The 19455-nt window shown below is 42.3% G+C and overlaps 1 protein-coding gene across 12 annotated transcripts in view; it reads left to right on the plus strand.

The window, feature by feature from the left end:
• MAP7 (microtubule associated protein 7) overlaps positions 1-19078 on the plus strand; it is a 167813-nt gene extending 148735 nt beyond the window's left edge. For all 12 annotated transcript variants that reach the window (XM_046004608.1, XM_046004606.1, XM_046004610.1 and 9 more), the window contains 10 exons: positions 382-497; positions 788-1071; positions 3252-3480; positions 4621-4804; positions 5003-5104; positions 5713-5763; positions 5885-5942; positions 8534-8636; positions 16744-16967; positions 18705-19078. In XM_046004608.1, coding sequence (XP_045860564.1) covers positions 382-497; positions 788-1071; positions 3252-3480; positions 4621-4804; positions 5003-5104; positions 5713-5763; positions 5885-5942; positions 8534-8636; positions 16744-16967; positions 18705-18715 — 1362 coding nt within the window. In that variant the 3' untranslated portion in view covers positions 18716-19078. The remainder of the gene's footprint in view (positions 1-381; positions 498-787; positions 1072-3251; positions 3481-4620; positions 4805-5002; positions 5105-5712; positions 5764-5884; positions 5943-8533; positions 8637-16743; positions 16968-18704) is intronic.
• Positions 19079-19455: the final 377 nt, after the last annotated feature.

Below are 19455 nucleotides of genomic sequence, written 5' to 3' on the forward strand. Positions count from 1 at the left end.
GGGAGCAGGGAGAAATGGAAGTCACTTTTATTTTGATACTTGTCTGGGTTAAAAAAGATAATGAGAGAATTTGCCCCAGGTTATTGTAGGCACAAAGTAAGTATAGGTGCTTTCTAAGAGTATTAGTGTATTTTTTTAAACAAATGTAACTCTACCTCAGACATCCACAATTTTATTATTAGTGTCAGATGGTGTTAATTCAGTTATATGGTTCAGGTTTGAGGTAACAAGGGCTTTTTGTGGCAGTGTAATGGATATAAATGACAAAGGCTGGAAATTTTCCAAAAAGTCACTCAGTGGGTTGCAGCTCCACTATTGATACTGTGAATGGGACTGTTCCACTCATAGCAAAATCTGATTATTGTGTTTCTCCAAACTTAGGGCTATAAAAGAGAGAAGGAGAGAGAAAACCTACCATTCCACTCCACATCTGGCATTCGGAGGGCACTGTCTCCATCTCATTCCAAAGCAAGATCACCAGCTCCCTCCCGACTTTGGTAAGTGAAATTTAAGAGGTTGGTATTCTCTCCCCGCTGTTTGGCATTGACTTAGGGACTAACATTTTTCCTTGTAGGAAAGGAAAAAGGAAATAGGAGTGAGTCTCTAACGTGAATATTTCTCTGTTTGCTACATAAAAAAACAAACACACCAGCTTGGTATCGTCATTTCTTTTTCCTTCCTGGTGCTGGCATTCTAGGACTATTACATGGTAGAGGAGTGGGGAAAGGAAGGGTCTGGCAGGCTGGCTCTGATGGCTCCCATTCTCTTTCCCTGGTATGTTGCCCAGGTTGCCATCCAAATCCTTCCCTCATCTGCCTGGCACACCCAGACCAACCTCATCCTTGCCTCCCGGATCAGTCAAAGCGGCTTCTGCTCAGGCCCGGCCCCCATCCCCTGGCAACATCCGCCCTGTCAAAAGAGAAGTCAGAGTGGAACTCGAGAGGAAAGACCCTGAGAAGGAATCCCAGAACGCTGCCAAAGAGCCATCACTGAAAGGCAGAACACCTTTAGTGAAGGTGGAAGAAGCCACAGTTGAAGAGGGGACACCTGCTGAGCCAGAAGCTGCTCCTGGTAAGGTTCAGCTGCCTTGTGATGCAGCGTGGGTTACTTGCTCTTTCTGGGGAACTTAGACATTTCCTCGAAGGTAAATTTCAGGAGCTTTTCCCATGTGCAATTTTCTTAAGTATAAATAAAGGAACATCCAATCAAAAGCCTGTCATTGGAGGTGCAGCATATTAATTCAGGTATGATTTATGAGACCTTTTATTGACTGAGTCCAGATTTTCACAAAACGTGGTGTTCAGAGCCCCCACATCAGGATTGCTTGTATGAGTTATCTCTACTGCTGTGTAACAAATCAGCCTAAAACTTTGAAGCTTATAAAAACAGTTATTATATCACACAGATTCTTGGGTCAGGAGTTTGGAGGCAGGTTAGCTGGGTGGCTAAATGTTGGCGCACACATATGGCGGAGCTCCGTTTCCTGGCCCACGAACCTCTCTGTGGGGCTGCTTTATGTCCTCACGGTCTGTCTCTGCTGGACTCGCTTACTGGCTTTCCCCAGAGAGCATGATCTGCAAGAGAGCCTCATGAGCATTCCATACCTTTTATGCCTGGTCTCAGAAGTCATACACACATAAGTAACAATTTCCTCATAGTCAATTCATCAGAAGCAAGTGACTATATTCAACTCATACTCAAATGAAGGGGATTATTCTCACCCTTTTACAGTGAAGATCTTCAAAGGGTTTATGGAAATCATTTTAATTCACCACTTCTGTAATGTTTCAAAGGACAGATCCCTGGCCCTGTCTTAGATCTACCGAATCCAAGTATGTGGTAGACCCAGGGACCCTGAAAGACACTAAGCTCATCAGTCAAGTCCTCTGTGGGAATGTCAGATAAAATACAGAGCAGCCAGTTACCCTGTGTGTAGCGGGGCCCAAGGACCACTGGCTAGCCTCTGGTGCTTGACGGAGGTCAGAACTCCTTTCAAAAGACCCAGTGGATCTCATCTCTGCCAGACTAAACCAGATGTTTAGCCAGAAGCTTAGAATCACCTGGAACCAGGAATTCAATATTTTTTTTTAAAGATTTTATTTATTTATTTGACAGACAGAGATCACAGATAGGCAGAGAAGCAGGCAGAGAGAGAGGAAGGGAAGCAGGCTCCCTGCTGAGCAGAGAGCCCGATGCGGGGCTTGATCCCAGGACCCTGGGATCATGACCTGAGCTGAAGGCAGAGGCTTTAACCCACTGAGCCACCCAGGCACCCCAGGAATTCAATATTTTTTATTGAAAGTTGTCTTCATTCAAAAGTTTTCTCCTTAAGACTTAATTTGAAGATGGGGGTAGGGACAAAGAGAGAGTAGATAACTCAGAAGAGTGACAGTGTTGCTTGACAGTGGAAGGGTCCACTATTTGTTTGCATGGAAAGAGAGAGAAGAGAAAGGCTGAAAAGTGTCCTGGGGGCAGAGCAGAATGCATTAATCTTGAAGGGAGGGTCTAGAATACCAGAGATCACACCTCCCCGTGGAGCATCTCTGTGGGACTCCTGGCCTTCTAGAGTGGCTCTCTGGGCCATTTCCTCAGTGTGGATCAGGTCAGAGGACTTGTACTGCCATCTTGCATCTTGGCATCAAGATGGACAGGGAGGCCCAAAAGGATAAGGAATACGAGTGCTGGCTCCTGAAGAGGCCCTGGGCTCATCCCGTCTCAGACCTGGAGACAGCTCTGGGTAGACAAAAGGGGCTTCTTCATCTTCATCGGGTGTCATCTTCCAGCCTGAATCTGGGCTCATGGCCGGGACCCTGAGGATGGTCACAGAAAGGCTTTGGTCTGCTAGTAACAAATAGTCACTAAAGAGAAGGAATTTTTTAAATGTAATGAAAGGCAAATGGAAGATCTCATCTTCCTTTTGTTCAGAGTATAACTTCCCACAGAACCTAACGTGAGGCTCCGTACTGAGTACACATTTGATATATGTTGTTAACTGATTAACTTGTATAAAAATAGGAGCCGGTGACAGAGTGTCAGCTTTGTTGGATGTCTCCCTTACACATGCACCTTTTTGTTATCTGTTGCCTGGTTACAAGCAGAATACAGTGAAACCATGAGAACACCCAGTAATAAACATTCCCTTTTCTCTTATAATGATGAATTCTAGGCCTGGGGTGTGGGGAATGCTAGTTTTTGTTTTGTTCTTTGGGTTTTGTTTCCAACTGGTTTTCTCCTTGTACCTGTTTGTACAGCTGCTTCAGCCCCAGCCTCGGCTCCAGCATCGGCCCCCACTCCAGCGCCAACCCCAGGCCCAGCCCCAGCCTCACCATCCACTGTGACTGCCGCCGCTTGCCCCAAGACCTCCGCAGGCACCACCGACCCAGAAGAGGCCACGAGGCTGCTCGCTGAGAAGAGACGGCTGGCCCGAGAGCAGAGAGAGAAGGAGGAAAGGGAGAAGAGGGAGAGGGAAGAGCTGGAAAGGTAAAGCAGTGACATTGTTCAGTGAGCAGGGACATCCTAGGGATACCTTGGATTACGTCTTCAGTCTGAGAGACAGGAGCTGGTAGTAGTGATGAAGGTGGATGGGCTAGTTGCTTCAGAGTCATGCCTCTGATCACTAAGTGATTTTTTTAATAACGTTTTCTTGCTCTGATGACAGTATAACAACATTGATGGAGAAAGGTGTAAAGAAAGAAAAAAATCTATCCATAGTCTTACCAGTTTTCAGTCATTGGCAAAGTGGATTTTGGGTCATCCTTTCTAGTCTCTGAACACAGTAGGGGTTTATAGACATACATAAATATGTACACACACACACACACCCCATTTACATAATTATAACCACAGTATAACGACAGTAGACGTACAAGTGTACAGTCTGATTTTTTTTTTTTTACTGAAAATATTTCTGATCTCCATATATCCTCATTATCTTTCTAATAATCCTTTTGAAGCCGCATACTAGAAGCTTGTGTTTTCTTCCTAAGAGAACTCTCAGGGATTAGCAGGGTGAGATAGTTCAGTGCCCCATGATTGCCTGCTGGGCCGGATGGGAGGGACCCTTGGCTTAGGAGGCCTCCTCCTCCAGCTAATACAACCGATGTTCAAGGACATTGTTCTTCAGACAAGCAGAGCTGCATCTTGGGGGAGGACCACAGCCCCAGTGCCAGGCAGCAACTTTGGACACACTTGATCACAGCAGGGAGCTTACGTGGTCTGTCTTGTCCTGCCCTGATAACAGAACATTGTAACCTTTATTAATTTACAAAGACTTCGGGGGGGCGGGGGACGAATGTTCAAACTCTTACTAAACTGTCCCATTTTTGGATAAAACTAATCTAAACCTTTAAGGATAGTTCGGTTGCACATCCTTTCCCCAAACCGGCTCTCCTCAAAGCATTAGTGGTTGCACGTTCCTTCTGTTTACCACGAGGCAGCGCGAGGCTGGGGAAATGGGGGAGGAAGAATAGAGGGTCACTTTTCCTCTTGGACCCCGAGCCATGCTGTGAGTGTGTCCCCGGGAGATTTTCCCTCCAGCCCTCAGCCGCAACCACCAACTCCAGCCTTTCTTCAGGGAGCGCCCCCCCGGTGTATCTCTGCTTTGTGTGTGCCTTTTTCCAGACAAAAGAAAGAGGAGCTGGCGCAGAAGGTGGCGGAGGAGCGGGCGCGGCGCGAGGAGGAGTCCCGCCGGCTGGAGGCAGAGCAGGCCCGGGAGAGGGAAGAGCAGCGGGAAGAGCAGCTGCGGCGGCAGGCGGAGGAGCGGGAGAGGCGCGAGCGCGAGGACCAGGAGCGCGCCCAGAAGCAGGTAGGGGAAGCCCCGCCCCCCGCCCGGCCTGGGCCTGGGTCCGCACAGAGGAGCAGAGGAGAGCGCCAGGGGTACGGTACGGGATGAGTCCCTGCAGCGGGTTGTGTGTGTGTGTGTCCCGCACCTGTTCTGCCCCCCCCCCCTCCGCCTCCGGGCAGCCCTTCCCGCCTGAAGCACAGGCTCACTTCCTGTTTCCAGAAGGAAGAAGAAGCTCGCCTTCGTGAGGAAGCAGAGAGGGTTCGGCAGGAGAGAGAGAAGCATTTCCAGAGAGAAGAGCAGGAGCGCCTGGAAAGAAAAAAGGTGATTGTGTCTAGAACAGAAGCCTGGGATGCTCATTGTCCCCATCCTTCCCCAGCCTTGAAGCCCCACGACGAGGAGACTAGCTCACTGCTCTCAGAAAGCAAACGCGCTCGGCGCATTCCAGAGAAACTGAAGTCGCTCCGGGTATTAGTCATCATCTCTGAAGAAATCTGTCCTCACAGTGCAGGCCGCACCAAAAACAGTTCCTTCCAGTTCATGTGGCTTAAGTCAGTTCCAGCCTTGATGTGAATAATGCCCATTAAAAGGGAGTAGTGGGCATTATAATTGCCCAAAGTAACAGAGGTGTTCGGACGACCCATCTACTTAGTCAGTGAAATGTGCCAGGCTTGCCTTCTTTCCTTATTGGACCCCTTTGCTCAGTTCTCTTTCTGGGGTGTCTGGGTGGCTCAGCCGTTGGGCGTCTGCCTTCTGCTCAGGTCATGATCCCACAGTCCTGGGATCAAGCCCCGCATCGAGCTCCCTGCTCCGCAGGAAGCCGCCTTCTCCCACTCCCACTCTCCCTGCTTGTGTTCCCTCTTTCACTGTGTCTCTCTCTGTCAAATAAATAAATAAAATCTTTAAAAAAAAAAAATCTCCCTTTCTTGTAGCGACTTGAGGAGATTATGAAAAGAACAAGGCGAACAGAAGCTACAGATAAGGTACTGAGGAGGCCATTTTTAAACTATTCTTAATGTGGTTTTTTTTTCTGTACTTGCAACTTTAACATTAAAAATCTTTTCTCTCTCTCTCTCTCTCTCTCTCTCTCTCTCTTTTTGGTAGAAAACTGTTGATCAGAGAAATGGAGATATAACCAAGGGAGTTCTCACTGGAGGAACAGGTATTTACTTCAGTGAATTCAAACAATTGTAGAATTTTTAGATTGACTCTCTAGAGATGAAGATGTTCATTGATTGGGGAGGGGAGAGTACTCATTGACTTACAGAAGCTTAGGTGTATGTCTGTAGATTTTCCCCTTATGTAAAACTCTCACACTTCTCAAAGATGGTTTTTCACATTTGTTTATACTCTAATAGTGTGCTTAATATTTTAAATCATGTTATATTACAAATATCCACGTGTGGATATATGTTTGTATATATCTCTGTGTATATAGATATATGCCTATACAGAGAGATAATAGACACATACAAATATTTATACACACATGATTAGAAGAATTTTCTTTGTGTTTTAAAATTAAATTTCATTTATCATTTATTGTCTGCTAAAGTAACGTGTATTTATATTTGCTCTCAAGGACTCTAAACTTGCACATTTGACAACTCATATATATGGCAGTTCTCACAAAAGGATTTATACCTTTTTAACTTCTGACTTCAGAATAGAGTTAAAATTAGAAATTAGTTGAAATTTCATTGGAAAGTTGTTGATACCTCTAGGCTTTGGACAGAGATAATTAATTTCTTGGTGATTTTAAACCAAATTTGCTTGATTTATTTTATTTTGAAATAAAATTTACCTTAGTGCGTTAGTACCCAAATTCATTTAGTGTTCATTAAATGGTCTCTTTGTATCAGGTACCACCTGAATACATTTTCTTCTTTAATTTCCGCTGCAGCCTGTGGGGTAGAAGTGGTTTATCTTGAAGTCAGCAAGCATTTTCAGAGACCTGCCAGTGCCAGGCCTTGTTGCAGGCACTGGGATTTAGTGTGAACAGACCAGGCCAGGTCTCTTCCCCCCAAGGGTAATTCATTCGAGTGGCAGGCCCAGCTCATATAGCTGGAATCCAAGCTTATGATTGTTTTATGATCCCCCGTGGTCTTCACGATCGTACCTACAGGTGGTTGGTACACAGCTCATCATGCACTCTTCCTCTTTCCTCACTTACAATATCAATGTGACAAGAAAGAACCAGAGATACCTCACTTCCCTTGGCTGTTTTTTTCTTGTAAGACTAAGAATCAAATGAAATGATCTATGTGAAAAAAAAATTTTTCTGTAAACTCTAGAGGCTTTCAAAAGTTAATATGTTGGTGTCTTGGGATTTGGTTTTATCTCAACAGAGGCTATCCGAGTTTCTCAATGTTGTGATCCATTCTTAGTGAGCTTTCCATGCTTTTTTCAAGATGCCCTAATTATATTTGCTCAGAGAATAACCCTAATGGTTGCCTGTTAACCCCATTGCATTTTTAATAGGTTGTCTCCACAAATGTCGTAATTCATGGAGACTTTACACAGGCACGACCTTCCATGAGTCATCAGAATGAGCGTTTTAGGGTGTAAATTGTACCAGTACAGGAGTTTTTAGAGTGTGGTTAGCACATGGCCCGGTTCCTTGTTTATTTGTTTTTCCATCTTTCCCCCATCAATTCTTCCAATATTCTTTCTACCTCAGCCTGAGAACCAAAAAAACCAAAAGGGAAGGTGCAACTTTTCAGTCATCATATCTGTGTTTATCAACACTCATAGTAAATCTGGTTTGAGTTAATACTGCTAAAAAGAGGCCTGAGGGACTGTCTAACAAATAGTCCTCTTTTCCCCGTCGCATGTGTGGTTGAGGGCTAAATGGTGTTACTAGTGCTCCAAAGAGAATTCTAGGGCAGGCAGACAGCCGAGCTTACAGACCTATCAGAAATCTCCAAGGCTGCCTATTACCAGCTTTGTGAATTTTGGCTCCTTTAATAAAGTTAGTAATCACTTCTTCAGTTATCAGACTCTCTGGACCTCTGGCAGCTTTACTGAATTTGTGCCAGGCCATGAAATAACACTTCCTTGGAATTATGTTTTAGCTATTTCTTCATGTCGAGCTGAAACCATAAACTGCAACAGATTTCCCTGAAATTCTAATCAGTATGAAGGTTTACAGGACTTTAAGTAACCCTGGCTTAGATTTTGGAGTCTGTTGTCAATATTGTTGGTGTAAGCTGGACTACATCACTGAGCATTGAATGACAAGGTGGCTTGGTAAAGTACAATTCACTGGCCTTCCGTTCATGAAATCCCTTTCATTCTAAATGCGACAAGAAGTAAACTGAGTTTAAAAAAATTATTTTTTATCACTTAAGGTAGGTCATGGTGATTTGCTCTAAATTCTTCAGAAGATACTCACCATCAGCCTAATCAGGTCAGCTTACTGCTGTCTTCATCAGTTGCTTTGGTTTCAACATTACATACTTTTTGTCCACAGTCAATTTAGTGCAAACAAAAATAGTAACAACACTGATTTCCAGCCTTACACGATTCTAAGTACTTTGCATATGTTAATACATTTAATTCTTCCCGTGGCTTGTGAGGTAGGTATTCTTATTCATGAGGAAACTGAGGCACAGAGAGTTTGTGGCCTGCCCAAGGTCGCACAGCCGGTAAACAGCAGAGCCAGGTCATAAATCTAGGCATTCTGGGTCCTGAGGTTTAGGGTTGATACTAGAGTCCTAGTAACTATTTGTCCCACCTTCTTTGCTTGTCCAGTGGTATCTGCACTTCCGTGTGTGACAAACTCTCCAGGAAATGGAGAACCAGTGGCTAGCCCACATGCAGTTACCTCACACCAATCGACAGTGACTGTGGAGAGGTGAGTTAAACAACTGGGCCCTTTTTCCTGATACACATGAGAGCAAAGCGCTAACTCCATCAGAACTTCCTAAGCCTGACAGAATTTCAAAGTTTTAACATCAAGATTTATTTTCCTATGTGTCCATTAATGGTTGGTAGAGCTAGTAATTCTGTAGTCAAAGAAAGGGAAAATGTTTTTTTTTTTCTTGAGTCTTTAAATATGATAGTTAGGTTTTTGTGTGCCCATTAAAGAAAATTACAAATTATATTTGTATATATTTAACATGATCTAGACCATATTCACACCCTTTAATAGCATATTTTCGCCATACATAATATTCTTGTGTGTCATAAGTTTGCTCTACAGTAAAATAATTTGGATGCCAGTATTTCTTATATTGGTAGTAGGGCTTCTTATTGAAGAAACAAACAGTTGCTAATAACAGTCAAGAAAGAAGTGTGGGCTGAAAAAATATTGCCTTTCTCTTCTTTGGTGTTTATATTGACAACATCCTAAGAACACTGTCAAAAATTTAAAAAATCAGGTTAATCCTAGCCTGTGCCTAAAAATTCAGGCATAAAGATCTTTAAGAAATATTTGTAATACTGTTAAAAAAAAATTCAGCTATGACTTTTTTTTCAATTTACTTAATTCTTTTATGTTTTCCTGTTTCTAATACCAGGTGTTTGCTAACATCAGAGAATTAAAGGTCCTCAAATTAACTTTTTTATTAGTCTAAAAACACACACTGCACAGTGTTTTACAATATTGGCTGTGATGCAAAGATAAGTCCTTCTAAGATGTCCGTAAGTCATAAGACATCCATTGATATCTTTCTAGGACAGTAAAATCTTTTATTTTTCCCACTGTAATACCAAGGAAAAGAATTTTCCTGAGAGAGAGCTTATTAATAAGCTTTCAACCATGTTGAATAAATTTATTATCTTCATTAACTAAGATATATATTAAGTGATATTTTATGCTTTTATTTAGTTTGATTTTCAAATAAAATATTCATCCCCAACTACTATAATTTATGATCTTAAATTCACTGACTTCAAAAAAAAGAGACTTTTATGAAAGAATAAAAAGTATCACAGAGAGAAACCCATTACTATAAGGACCAGGTTTATTAAACCACTGATAATTTTATCTGATCAATAACATTAGTTTACATCAGCTGACTTTTTTCAGTGGTAAAATCATCAAGTAGTTAATCATTGCCCGAAACATAATTTTACTCTGTGAAATGAGATGGTAAAATTCTATTTCTGATCATTGATTTCACCCATTGCTTTTCTCTATTTATTTAAACTGCCTTCAGACCTCAAATCTCTTTTCATAAAGTGTACCGTGAGATCACTTGGCTTTTACTTGACACTGACACAGTATTTGTGTACCCAGTTCAACCTAGTTCATTTGTCATCAGCCCTTGCTACGTAAGCTCTGAAATACGAATGTCAAATGAAGTACTAAATCATGTGGCCAAACTCAGCTTTATGGTAAACTGCCGTGTAGGTGATGAGACTGTTCTATTAGAGTTTGGTTTTTTGGGGGGGGGAGGTTTGTTTGTTTTTCAATTTTTATCAGGATGAAAACATAAATTTGTAAAGTTCATCTAGAGAATTGGACCCCATTTTGAGAAACAATGCATTTTTGAATGATCCTGGCCTCTAGGGATTGTTTAATGCAGTGTTCTGTTAGTTCCCCATCGCACGATACATGGTTTGTGATATGTAGCCTAAGAACCCCTGCTTCCCTCAATCATTTCTAAATTTATCTTCCTTGAATTTATCCACACCAATCTTGAAACAACCTGTACCTCCACTTAGTATCATCTCTTTAGTAACAAAAAGAAGTGCTTTTTATTTTTCTTATGCCTACCTGTTTACAATTTCAAAGTTAGGACCCGTGGTTGTCAGAAACTAGGTTTTAGGGGATAAGTCCTTTCTCACAATTTCCATACCTTTTGTAACTTTATAGATTTTATTTCTGTTCTCTTTGTGCTTTCATCTGATAAAGCAAGTAGTCCTCCTACGCTTAGTCTGTCAGTCAGGGTCCAGTCAGGAGAGAGAAACCAGGCAAATTAATTTGAACAGGAAGTTTAACTTCAAGAATAATTAACTATTACTTGGGATGAAAGTAACAACAGATTGCTAGTAAGAAGTGAAGAGAACTCCAGAATACAGTCTAAGGCGTGGCCACATCCCTGAGCCATACCCTAGCAAGAGTGCCCTTCCCCAGGCTCCCATCCAGACCCTGTTGGCGAGGGTATGGCTGTGACCCACTGGATGGTGGACAAGTTCTTTTATGAAAGAAACTTGGTGGTGGAACACACCAGATATCTACCCTCTAGAATGCTTAGGAGAACTGTTCACAAGGAGGTGTCTCAGTTCTGCCACAGGTTGGCCCTGGCAAGGTGCTGGGGCAGCTGTTTCTGCTGCAGGGGCTGGCGCTGCGGCAGCCTCGCGCACACCAAGAGCCGGACACTGGGAACGCCATGAGGGTGTGCTGCAGGGGCCCGCTGAGCAAGCACAGCCACACCAGGAAGCAGAATTTTCCTCGTGCGGTGTCTCTCCAGCAGCCTTGAAGGACAAACCTTAAAGATTGTGCCAGCTGGCAAAGGATGATTATTTAGTTTATTCCAGTTTCAGAGCAAGACTGAAGGATGAATTTGGAGCTGAGAGGCCAAAAAAAAAAAAGAAAAAGGAAAGAAAAGTAAAGAAAAACCCAAACATGACAGGTTCACCTTACCTTTAAAAAGGCTCCTTCTCCAGCTCTTTGTCATTTTAGTTGTATTTTCTGAAGATTCTTCAGCACGAGCATGAGGTTGAAGAAGAACTTTAGAACCAAAAGTCCCAGGCTGGATTCCTAGTATTACTTTGAGAAATTCAGTGACTCTGGGATTAACCTACTTAAGTAAGATTTAGTTTTGTCGTCTGGACCTGAAGAGGTCTTTCCCCAAGGTACCAAACAGTCCAGTGAGATATCATCTGTGAAGGAGCTCTGAAAACTGTGTTGTACTCTGCAAATGTTAGATGTTACTCCTCTTTGTCCTTCTAAGGTGCAGTGTCCAGAAGACGTAGCATGCTGGTGTAGCTGCAATGTGGTATTGTAGGAAAGTGCTTTTACATTGTATCTGATGTCCCGTCTTCTCCTGCCCTGCATTTTATTGGCTTTTTCTTTAACCATAAAAACATGAGGAATGGCTGTTACCTGGATCCGTTTTCTGGTGATTGGCAGATTTCTCACGTCCATTGTCCCTGAGAGCTCTTCATCTTCTGAGGATGGTTCCGCTTACAGTGGTTCTCTAAACCCACTGCCCTTTCCATCCCTGACGTTTTGACGATTTTTGCCTGTTATCCTCAAGGACTTGCGTTTCCCAGAATAATCATTATCTGGATACTTAAATTTTTCCTCCTGCGTGTCTTCCAGATTATTACAACCTGCTGTTAGTCCAGACCCCTGAGGCTATCTGCCACTTGTACTCTTTCCACCTGAAGGACCACTACTAACTTTTCATACCCTTCCCTAAGATGGTTTCCTGTTCACATTCCCTTTGCTTCAGCAGGGACTCACAGTTTTACTTCTGGAAACCTGTGAAAGATTTTTCAAGTGACAAATAAATGGCATCCATGGATGTTCCCTTTACCCCCAGTTTCAAGTCAACCTTGGTACCACTTACTAAGTCATTTTTTACCTCAGCGTGTTATGGCTAATGAAACATTCCATAATCCTCATCATCAGTTCATGTGTTTATAAATACCCTACCACGCCCCCAAAGTAGAGGCATAGATCCCTCCAGCCTGCTCACTAGGAGTTGAGTCACGGATTGGAGATCCCCAGGGTCCCTTCTGAAGACCGTGAGATGGGTGGTCCCCTGTGGAAATCCACCACAGTGAATGCTGTCTGCACGCGGCAGGATGTTTTCACTAGAGAACACCACTCCAAAGAACGAATACTTTTAGTTCAGAATTGGAGAAGTGAACTTTCCCTAATGCCTCAGCTACCTAATACATTGGTTTGCCTTGTCTTCAGGAAAAATAAATGAGTGCCCTGAACTTGGAGACACTCTCCCCCCACCCACCCCTGGGACGATGTCAGAGCATCCTCCTAGTATTTTCTAGCAGCAAGGAGGAGCAGCAGTTCCTGGTGCAGAGAAACCCTACACCAGTACCACACTGAATCTGACTTCCGCCCCAAGGGGCCTGAATGACGTGGCTGGCCCCTATGGTTTCTGATGTTCTCAGCCTTCTGTGTGCAATGCCTTTTAAAGCCTGAAAGCAAGTCTTCTTGCCCCGCTGACAGTAGATAAACTGAAGAGGGTTGGAGTTACCAAAAGTCTGGCCAGCTTTTACAGGTGCAAAGAAATATATGAGCTTGGCCAAGATGATTTCTTACCCCAGAAACCATTTTGGGTTCTTGAGAATGAGTATTTGTAGAGGGAGGAGCCCATAGAATGGAGGAGAATGTTTATTTGTGGATAAGAAACTTGCTTTGAAACAAGAAACAGAGAACACAGATGAATGTGTGAGTACAAGTGTATGTGGGGTGTGGAGGAAGGAAGACATTATTTCAAGTTTCTCAGGTCATTCTGATACAGTCTCCCACCCCCAGCAGAAAATCTGTTCTAGAAACTGAAAACTTCTCATGGGCTACTGTCCTACCCTGCTAATACCCAGGCTAAGATCCTTCACTCTTAAGACAATAATCCTTCACTCTTAAGGTATATGTAGTAATTTTGGTTTTTGACCTTGTGGTTTTCCTTCAAACTGTAGGAGTTTATCGTTGTTTTTAGTTTGTCCTAAAGGAAAAATAACATTCCCAAGCCCCTACCATTCAAGCAGAAAAAGAGGTATCACTTTTAATTTTAAAGTTACTTGTAAGATAAATAGTTAAAAAATTTTTAAATGACAATAAAGGTACTTGCTATACCATGATAATAAATATCAAGAAAGAATTAGGTCCTGGCTGTAGTAAGACATGTGGACTGTCAGATTCCTACCATGATCCCAGCTCCTTCCCCAGGTAGATTTTATTTTTCATTCTGTTTTTTTAAGTAATCTCTACACCCAATGTGGGGCTCGAACTCATAATCCTGAGTTCAAGAGTTGCATGCTCTCCCACTGAGTCAGCCAGGTGCAACCCTAGGTAGATTTTAGCAAGCAAAGGGCCCAGTTTTTTGGGTTTTTTTTAAAAGATTTTATTTATTTATCTGACAGAGAGAGATCGCAAGTAGGCAGAGAGAGAGAGGAGGAAGCAGGCTCCCTGCTGAGCAGAGAGCCCGATGCGGGGCTCGATCCCAGGACCCTGGGACCATGACCTGAGCCGAAGGCAGAGGCTTTAACCCACTGAGCCACCCAGGTGCCCCAGGACCCAGTTTTGAAGATGCTTGCATCCAGCTTCAGCTGCCAGAGTATAGCCAAAGAAAAGGACTTCAAAAGCTGGTGATCTTACCCTGAGATCTTACCCTGTTAGGATATTTCCTAACCCCAGTGACTTCAGTTTCAGTTTTATAGTTTGTGCCGGTCATTTGTCTCCTGAACATTTAATAATTGGCCATCCAAAGTGTATAGCACAATTACTCCTCTCATTGCTAGCAAGTAAGAATGGGTGGAGAGGTCAGGTAGGAGTGGGAGGGGAAGATGAAGTCAGCTGTTGATTTAAGTCTGGGTTGGCGTAGCCATTAAAACTTGTTAGCACATGCAAGCCTGGAAGGTGAGGGCAGTTGAGGTGGCCAAAAACGGGACTTGGAAATGCATTCCTCTTCTTTACCTTTTGCTGAAACTTCTCCTGAAAATCACTTTAGGATGGGAACCAAAACTATTTCTCTGGTTATAGAAAGCCCATCCATGTTGGGAAAGAACCAGGAGGGTGGGGGCACCTGGGTGGCTCAGTGGGTTAAGCATCTGCCTTCAGCTCAGGTCACGATCCCAGGATTTGGGGATCCAACCCCTCACTGGACTCCCTGCTCAGCGGGAAGTCTGCTGCTGCCTCTACCCTGCCCCCTGCTTGTAATACCTCCCTCTCATGCTCTCTCTCTTTCTCAAATAAATAAATCTTTAAAGGAAAAAAAAAAGACCCAAGAGGATGGGTTTGGTGACTGGTCCAAGCACCTAGAGCAGCGGGTGTCAGGCAAGCAGTGGGTGTTGGGCATGTACATGCATGCCCTTCTGAATCACTACTGTGATGCCAAGCCTTCTTGGTGAAATAGCAGAAAACCACCATCATGCTCTGAGTTTGTATACTGTTTTTATGTTATTTTTCACAGACTTTTACAAATAATACTTTCAATGTACCCTGCAGTACCTTGTGAGGCACTTAGGACAGATATTTTTTTGTCCCTAGAAGAAAAGGTCTATAATTTTATATATTTATTTGACAGAGAATGAGAGGGAGAGAGAGAGCACAAGCAGGCAGAGCAGCAGGCAGAGGGAGAGGAGAAGCAGGCTGCCCACTGAGCAGAGAGCCCAAAGCGGGGTTTGATCCCAGGACCCTGGGATCATGACCTAAGCTGAAGGTAGACGCTTAACCAATCGAGCCACCCAGGCACTCAAGAAAAGTTTTTGGCTTTGTTGTTGTTGTTTATTGTTGTTTTTAAGATTTTATTTATTTATTTGACAGAGAGATCACAAGTAGACAGAGATGCAGGCAGAAAGAAAGAGGGAAGCAGGTTCCCCACTGAGCAGAGAGCCTGATGCAGGGGGCTCAGTCCCAGGACTCTGAGACCATGACCTGAGCCAAAGGCAGAGGCTTAATCTACTGAGCCACTCAGGCACCCCGAAAAGTTTTAATTAACAAAAATATACCAAAATATCTAAATCAGAAGTGCTTTAGAATGTGTTCCGAAAATCATTATTTCTTGCGAATTAAATAAACTATTTCCTCAACAGGGTTAAAAAGCAGATTCCTCAAAATAAACAAAAAGCAATGGAAAAACTGGATGCATATTAGCTTTATGTTACCATTTGGGAAGGAGACAGAAAAAGATGAATTGAGTTGCTAAGGTTCAAGCAGTTGGCATTGTACTACAGACCTGATTTTCTGATCTCCAGCCTCTTTCCATAAACCTTCCTATAGTTAAACATTCTTATAGTTAAACATGAGTATGTATTAGAAGTTAAGACCTTCACAATTTTTGTTTCATATGGTTAGTCTTTTTGCATTTGGAAAATTTAACTCTAGAATTTTGTCAAATAGAGTGTTCTGGGTTTTTTTTTTTTTTTTTTTTGATACATGAGCTGAGCGCTGAACAAAATACGAAGCTTGTAAATATATGCTTATTGCGGCATTCAGATAAAGTGAACAATCTAGCAGTCATTTGTACAGGCATTGTTTCTGCTGCCTTGTGAAGCAGAACAATTAACATATATGCTTTCAGTTTGGTTATGGAGCTTCTAAAGAGAGGAAAAAACCTAGAGGAACTGTAGGTAGAAAATTAAGGATTTGATGGCCAATTAAATATACCTCAAAAATAAATCCAAGATATTGAGCATGAATTAATGGAGAAGCAAGGTGGTCAGAGGCAGATTTAAGGGGTAAAGATAAGGTTGGTCTTAAACAATATACCTGTAAAAAATTTGCATGTATTTTAAGAAGCCAAAGGTACCCAAGAAGGGCTAGCATCTGAATAGCCAGGTATGTACAAAATGGCATAATGAGAGGAACACAGGACCACAGCTCGGAAGATCATGCATTCAGTTTGAACTATATGTCTCAGTCACTCTATGACTCCACAGATTATCCCCCATTCCCCCGAATTTCAGTCCCCTCATCTTTGAAGTAAAGGACCTAATAAGGGCTACTAGTTATCAAACAAAAGGTGTGTGAAAATGCCTGTGGTACAAATTGTTATGTGTCTTGACAACGATGATCTATTCTAACTGATAAATGATTCCATCTGGTAAATTTTTTACAACAGAAACGGATTTTTAAAAATAAGAGAATAAAATTGCAAATATGTCAAAATTCACCATTTTTGTGAATGATGTGGTCCATCAGTGTTAACATTTGATTCTAAAATTCTAAAATGATTTATTACAAAACAGTTTCCAGTTGTTTTAAAAAAATTTTTTTCCAGCTTTAATGCTAACTCCTTTCAACTTTGACTTTTCAATTTCCCTAGTACTCCCAGTTTGGAGAAACAGCCAAGTGAAAATGGAGTATCTGTTCAGAATGAAAATTTTGAGGAAATTATAAACTTACCCATTGGATCTAAACCATCCAGATTAGATGTCACCAACAGTGAGAGCCCAGAAATTCCTTTGAATCCGATTCTGGCCTTTGATGATGAAGGGACACTTGGGCCCCTGCCTCAGGTAGACGGTGTTCAAACACAACAGACAGCAGGTAAGCTTGCCTCGAGCCCCCTTCAGTAGCATTCACAACTATGTGACACCATCTGAGGAAACAAACCTTGTGCAGTGTGACTAGGGCAGCTTTGTTCCCCTAGGGACCACACGGAAAAGATTGTGTAAGGATCGTAGAAATTGAATTTTGAATTGCATTGGGCAAATTCTGAGGCCCATCCTGTTCCCCCAACTGGGTGTACAAATCCAGTTGGCCTCACCCGCTGGGTGTCCATCACCTTCTCCTCACAGAGCAGTCCTCACTGCTCAGAAACACTCACTGTCAGAACAGGCTTCCTATAAAGACAAGCACTTAATGCCTCACCATAATGCAGGGACCTCGGGCCCAGTTCTGCCCCCTGGTGTTTGTTCCATCTTTCCAGCTCTTCAGATGTATGAAGACTGCCATCACACTCTCCCATTTTTCTCTTGTCCTGGTTTAGCAGCTTAGATGATACACCATTGTCCTTTTTAAATGTAATAAGTTGGAATTAGATCGTGGGACCCATATGCAGAACTACGAACATATGAACCCAGTGGTGGTCTGTTCTCCATGGAGTGACTGTTGCTGTTGTTGAAATGACCAGCGACTCTCATACCGTCTCTGGGACTCATCCTTGACCTGAAGTCTTTGTGCAAAAAGAACAATAGCTTTGTGTGACCCAGAGAAATAAGGAGCAACATCGAAAGTTACCAACTCAAGGGTCACTAGCAGCTCAACAGCACAATCTCATCAGCCTCTGACATGAGTCGAATAATGTCAGCTCTGGCTCTTCTCAGACCTCTTTGAGTTCTGTCAAGTTTCTCTTCTCAGCAGATCACTTTCATGTATCAAGCAGCATCCCTTTATAGTATTATGGACAGAGCTGGCCAAATTCAGCATGTTTAATGGAGTCCATGCAGAGTTTTCTGTGGTCAAGTTGTTTTGTGTTTCAAATTTCCATCTGTGAACTTGTAAGTCTTCTTTCCCACTTTAACTGGCTGGAAAAGCCAGTGTTGGAGCACCTGTCCAAATGAAGCTAGCCTTTCCTCCTTCTCTAATAGACTGACCTTGGGAGTCTAACGTCACTTTGCGATCCCCTTCTCTAGATTGTAAAAGGAAGTTATACATCCCGCCCAGGTCTGCCATCCTCATTCTTAAGACTCCAGGAGTAATCTGCTGGTATGGATGTTAGTGGAAACACTCCCTCCTTGTCATGTCGCAGATTCACAGAGAGGAGAGCGACACCCAGGTGACCTTTGGCGTCACCTACTAGGCCTTACCTCACCTTTTGATTTATCTGTCATCCCATTCTCACTGTTTCTGCCCTTCTGTAACTTCTGCAGGAACAGAATCAAGTGTCTGTGATTAAATACTGTAAGGGTTCTTTTGGGATCATGATTGTTTTTCGATAAACGTTGATTTAGCCATATGTTTGGAGCCTGAAGGATCAGGTGCTGAGGGTAAAAGACCAATCAACATCAGTCTCTAACATCAAAGGACAGTACAAGTGATGCATGTCCTTTAGAAAAGTGAATGATACCACCCAAGCTGAAGGTAAAGAAAAGAACACGTGTTTTCCTGCCGCTGATAGAATTCACTAAAATACAAGATTCTGATGAGATCACCTGTTCTTATATAAGACAATGTATGGAAAAGCATGGTAAAGTTTTAGAAATGTTAGATATTACCATAGTATTCTTGACATAAAATTTTAGATAAATAGTAATCTGTTCTTTTTTGTGTCTCCTAATATAGAAGTTATATGAGCATCTCTTCGGAAGAACCAAAGCAGAAATTTAAAAAGAATTTCTACAATTAATGGAATTCCTTCCATGCTATAAAGGAGCAACACCCTCCTCCAGTTTTCTAAAGATTTCTTGACCATCATTTTGAAAAGACTTTATTAAACCAGCTAAAGACAACAGACTGGATAGCTTTTCTAATAATTTTCGCCAGTAGAGGGAAAAAATGTTCCTTATTCTTCGGTACTTTAAAACGGCTTTTTCCAGTGTGCTCCTTCTTAGCAAATCAATATTTTTCTGCATTCTCTAAAAGATGAGAGCATTTGGCTATTTAAAAAAATATCGGGCTGAACAGGCATGATTTTTCACATAAATATTTTGGTCTTTAAAAGCTAACATAAAATTGGCACAAAAAATTTACCTTTTACAATATAATACTTGAAAAGTAAGTACCTCTTTGCTCTACAAGTAGAGTGAACAGGAGAGGTGTTTAAATTAAGCCTGTTTAACTATCACTGCAGAGAGTTCTATTTGTAGAAGCAAACTATAGGCAGGTTACCAGGTTCTTGTAAATGCAATTTGTACATGGACATTCTGCAAACCCAGCTGTCACATTCTTGCATCTCTTTTTGCAGAAGCATACTAAACAGTTTTAAAATGTGAAAAAGAAGCATTATTTTTTCAGAGCAAGAAAATAGACTGTCCTCTTAAATAATGTATTTATAAAGTTTTTCCAGATAAACTAATCAAATAAATTAGAACAA

This window comes from Meles meles, chromosome 5 (genome assembly GCF_922984935.1).
Source record: "Meles meles chromosome 5, mMelMel3.1 paternal haplotype, whole genome shotgun sequence".
Taxonomy (NCBI): domain Eukaryota; kingdom Metazoa; phylum Chordata; class Mammalia; order Carnivora; family Mustelidae; genus Meles; species Meles meles.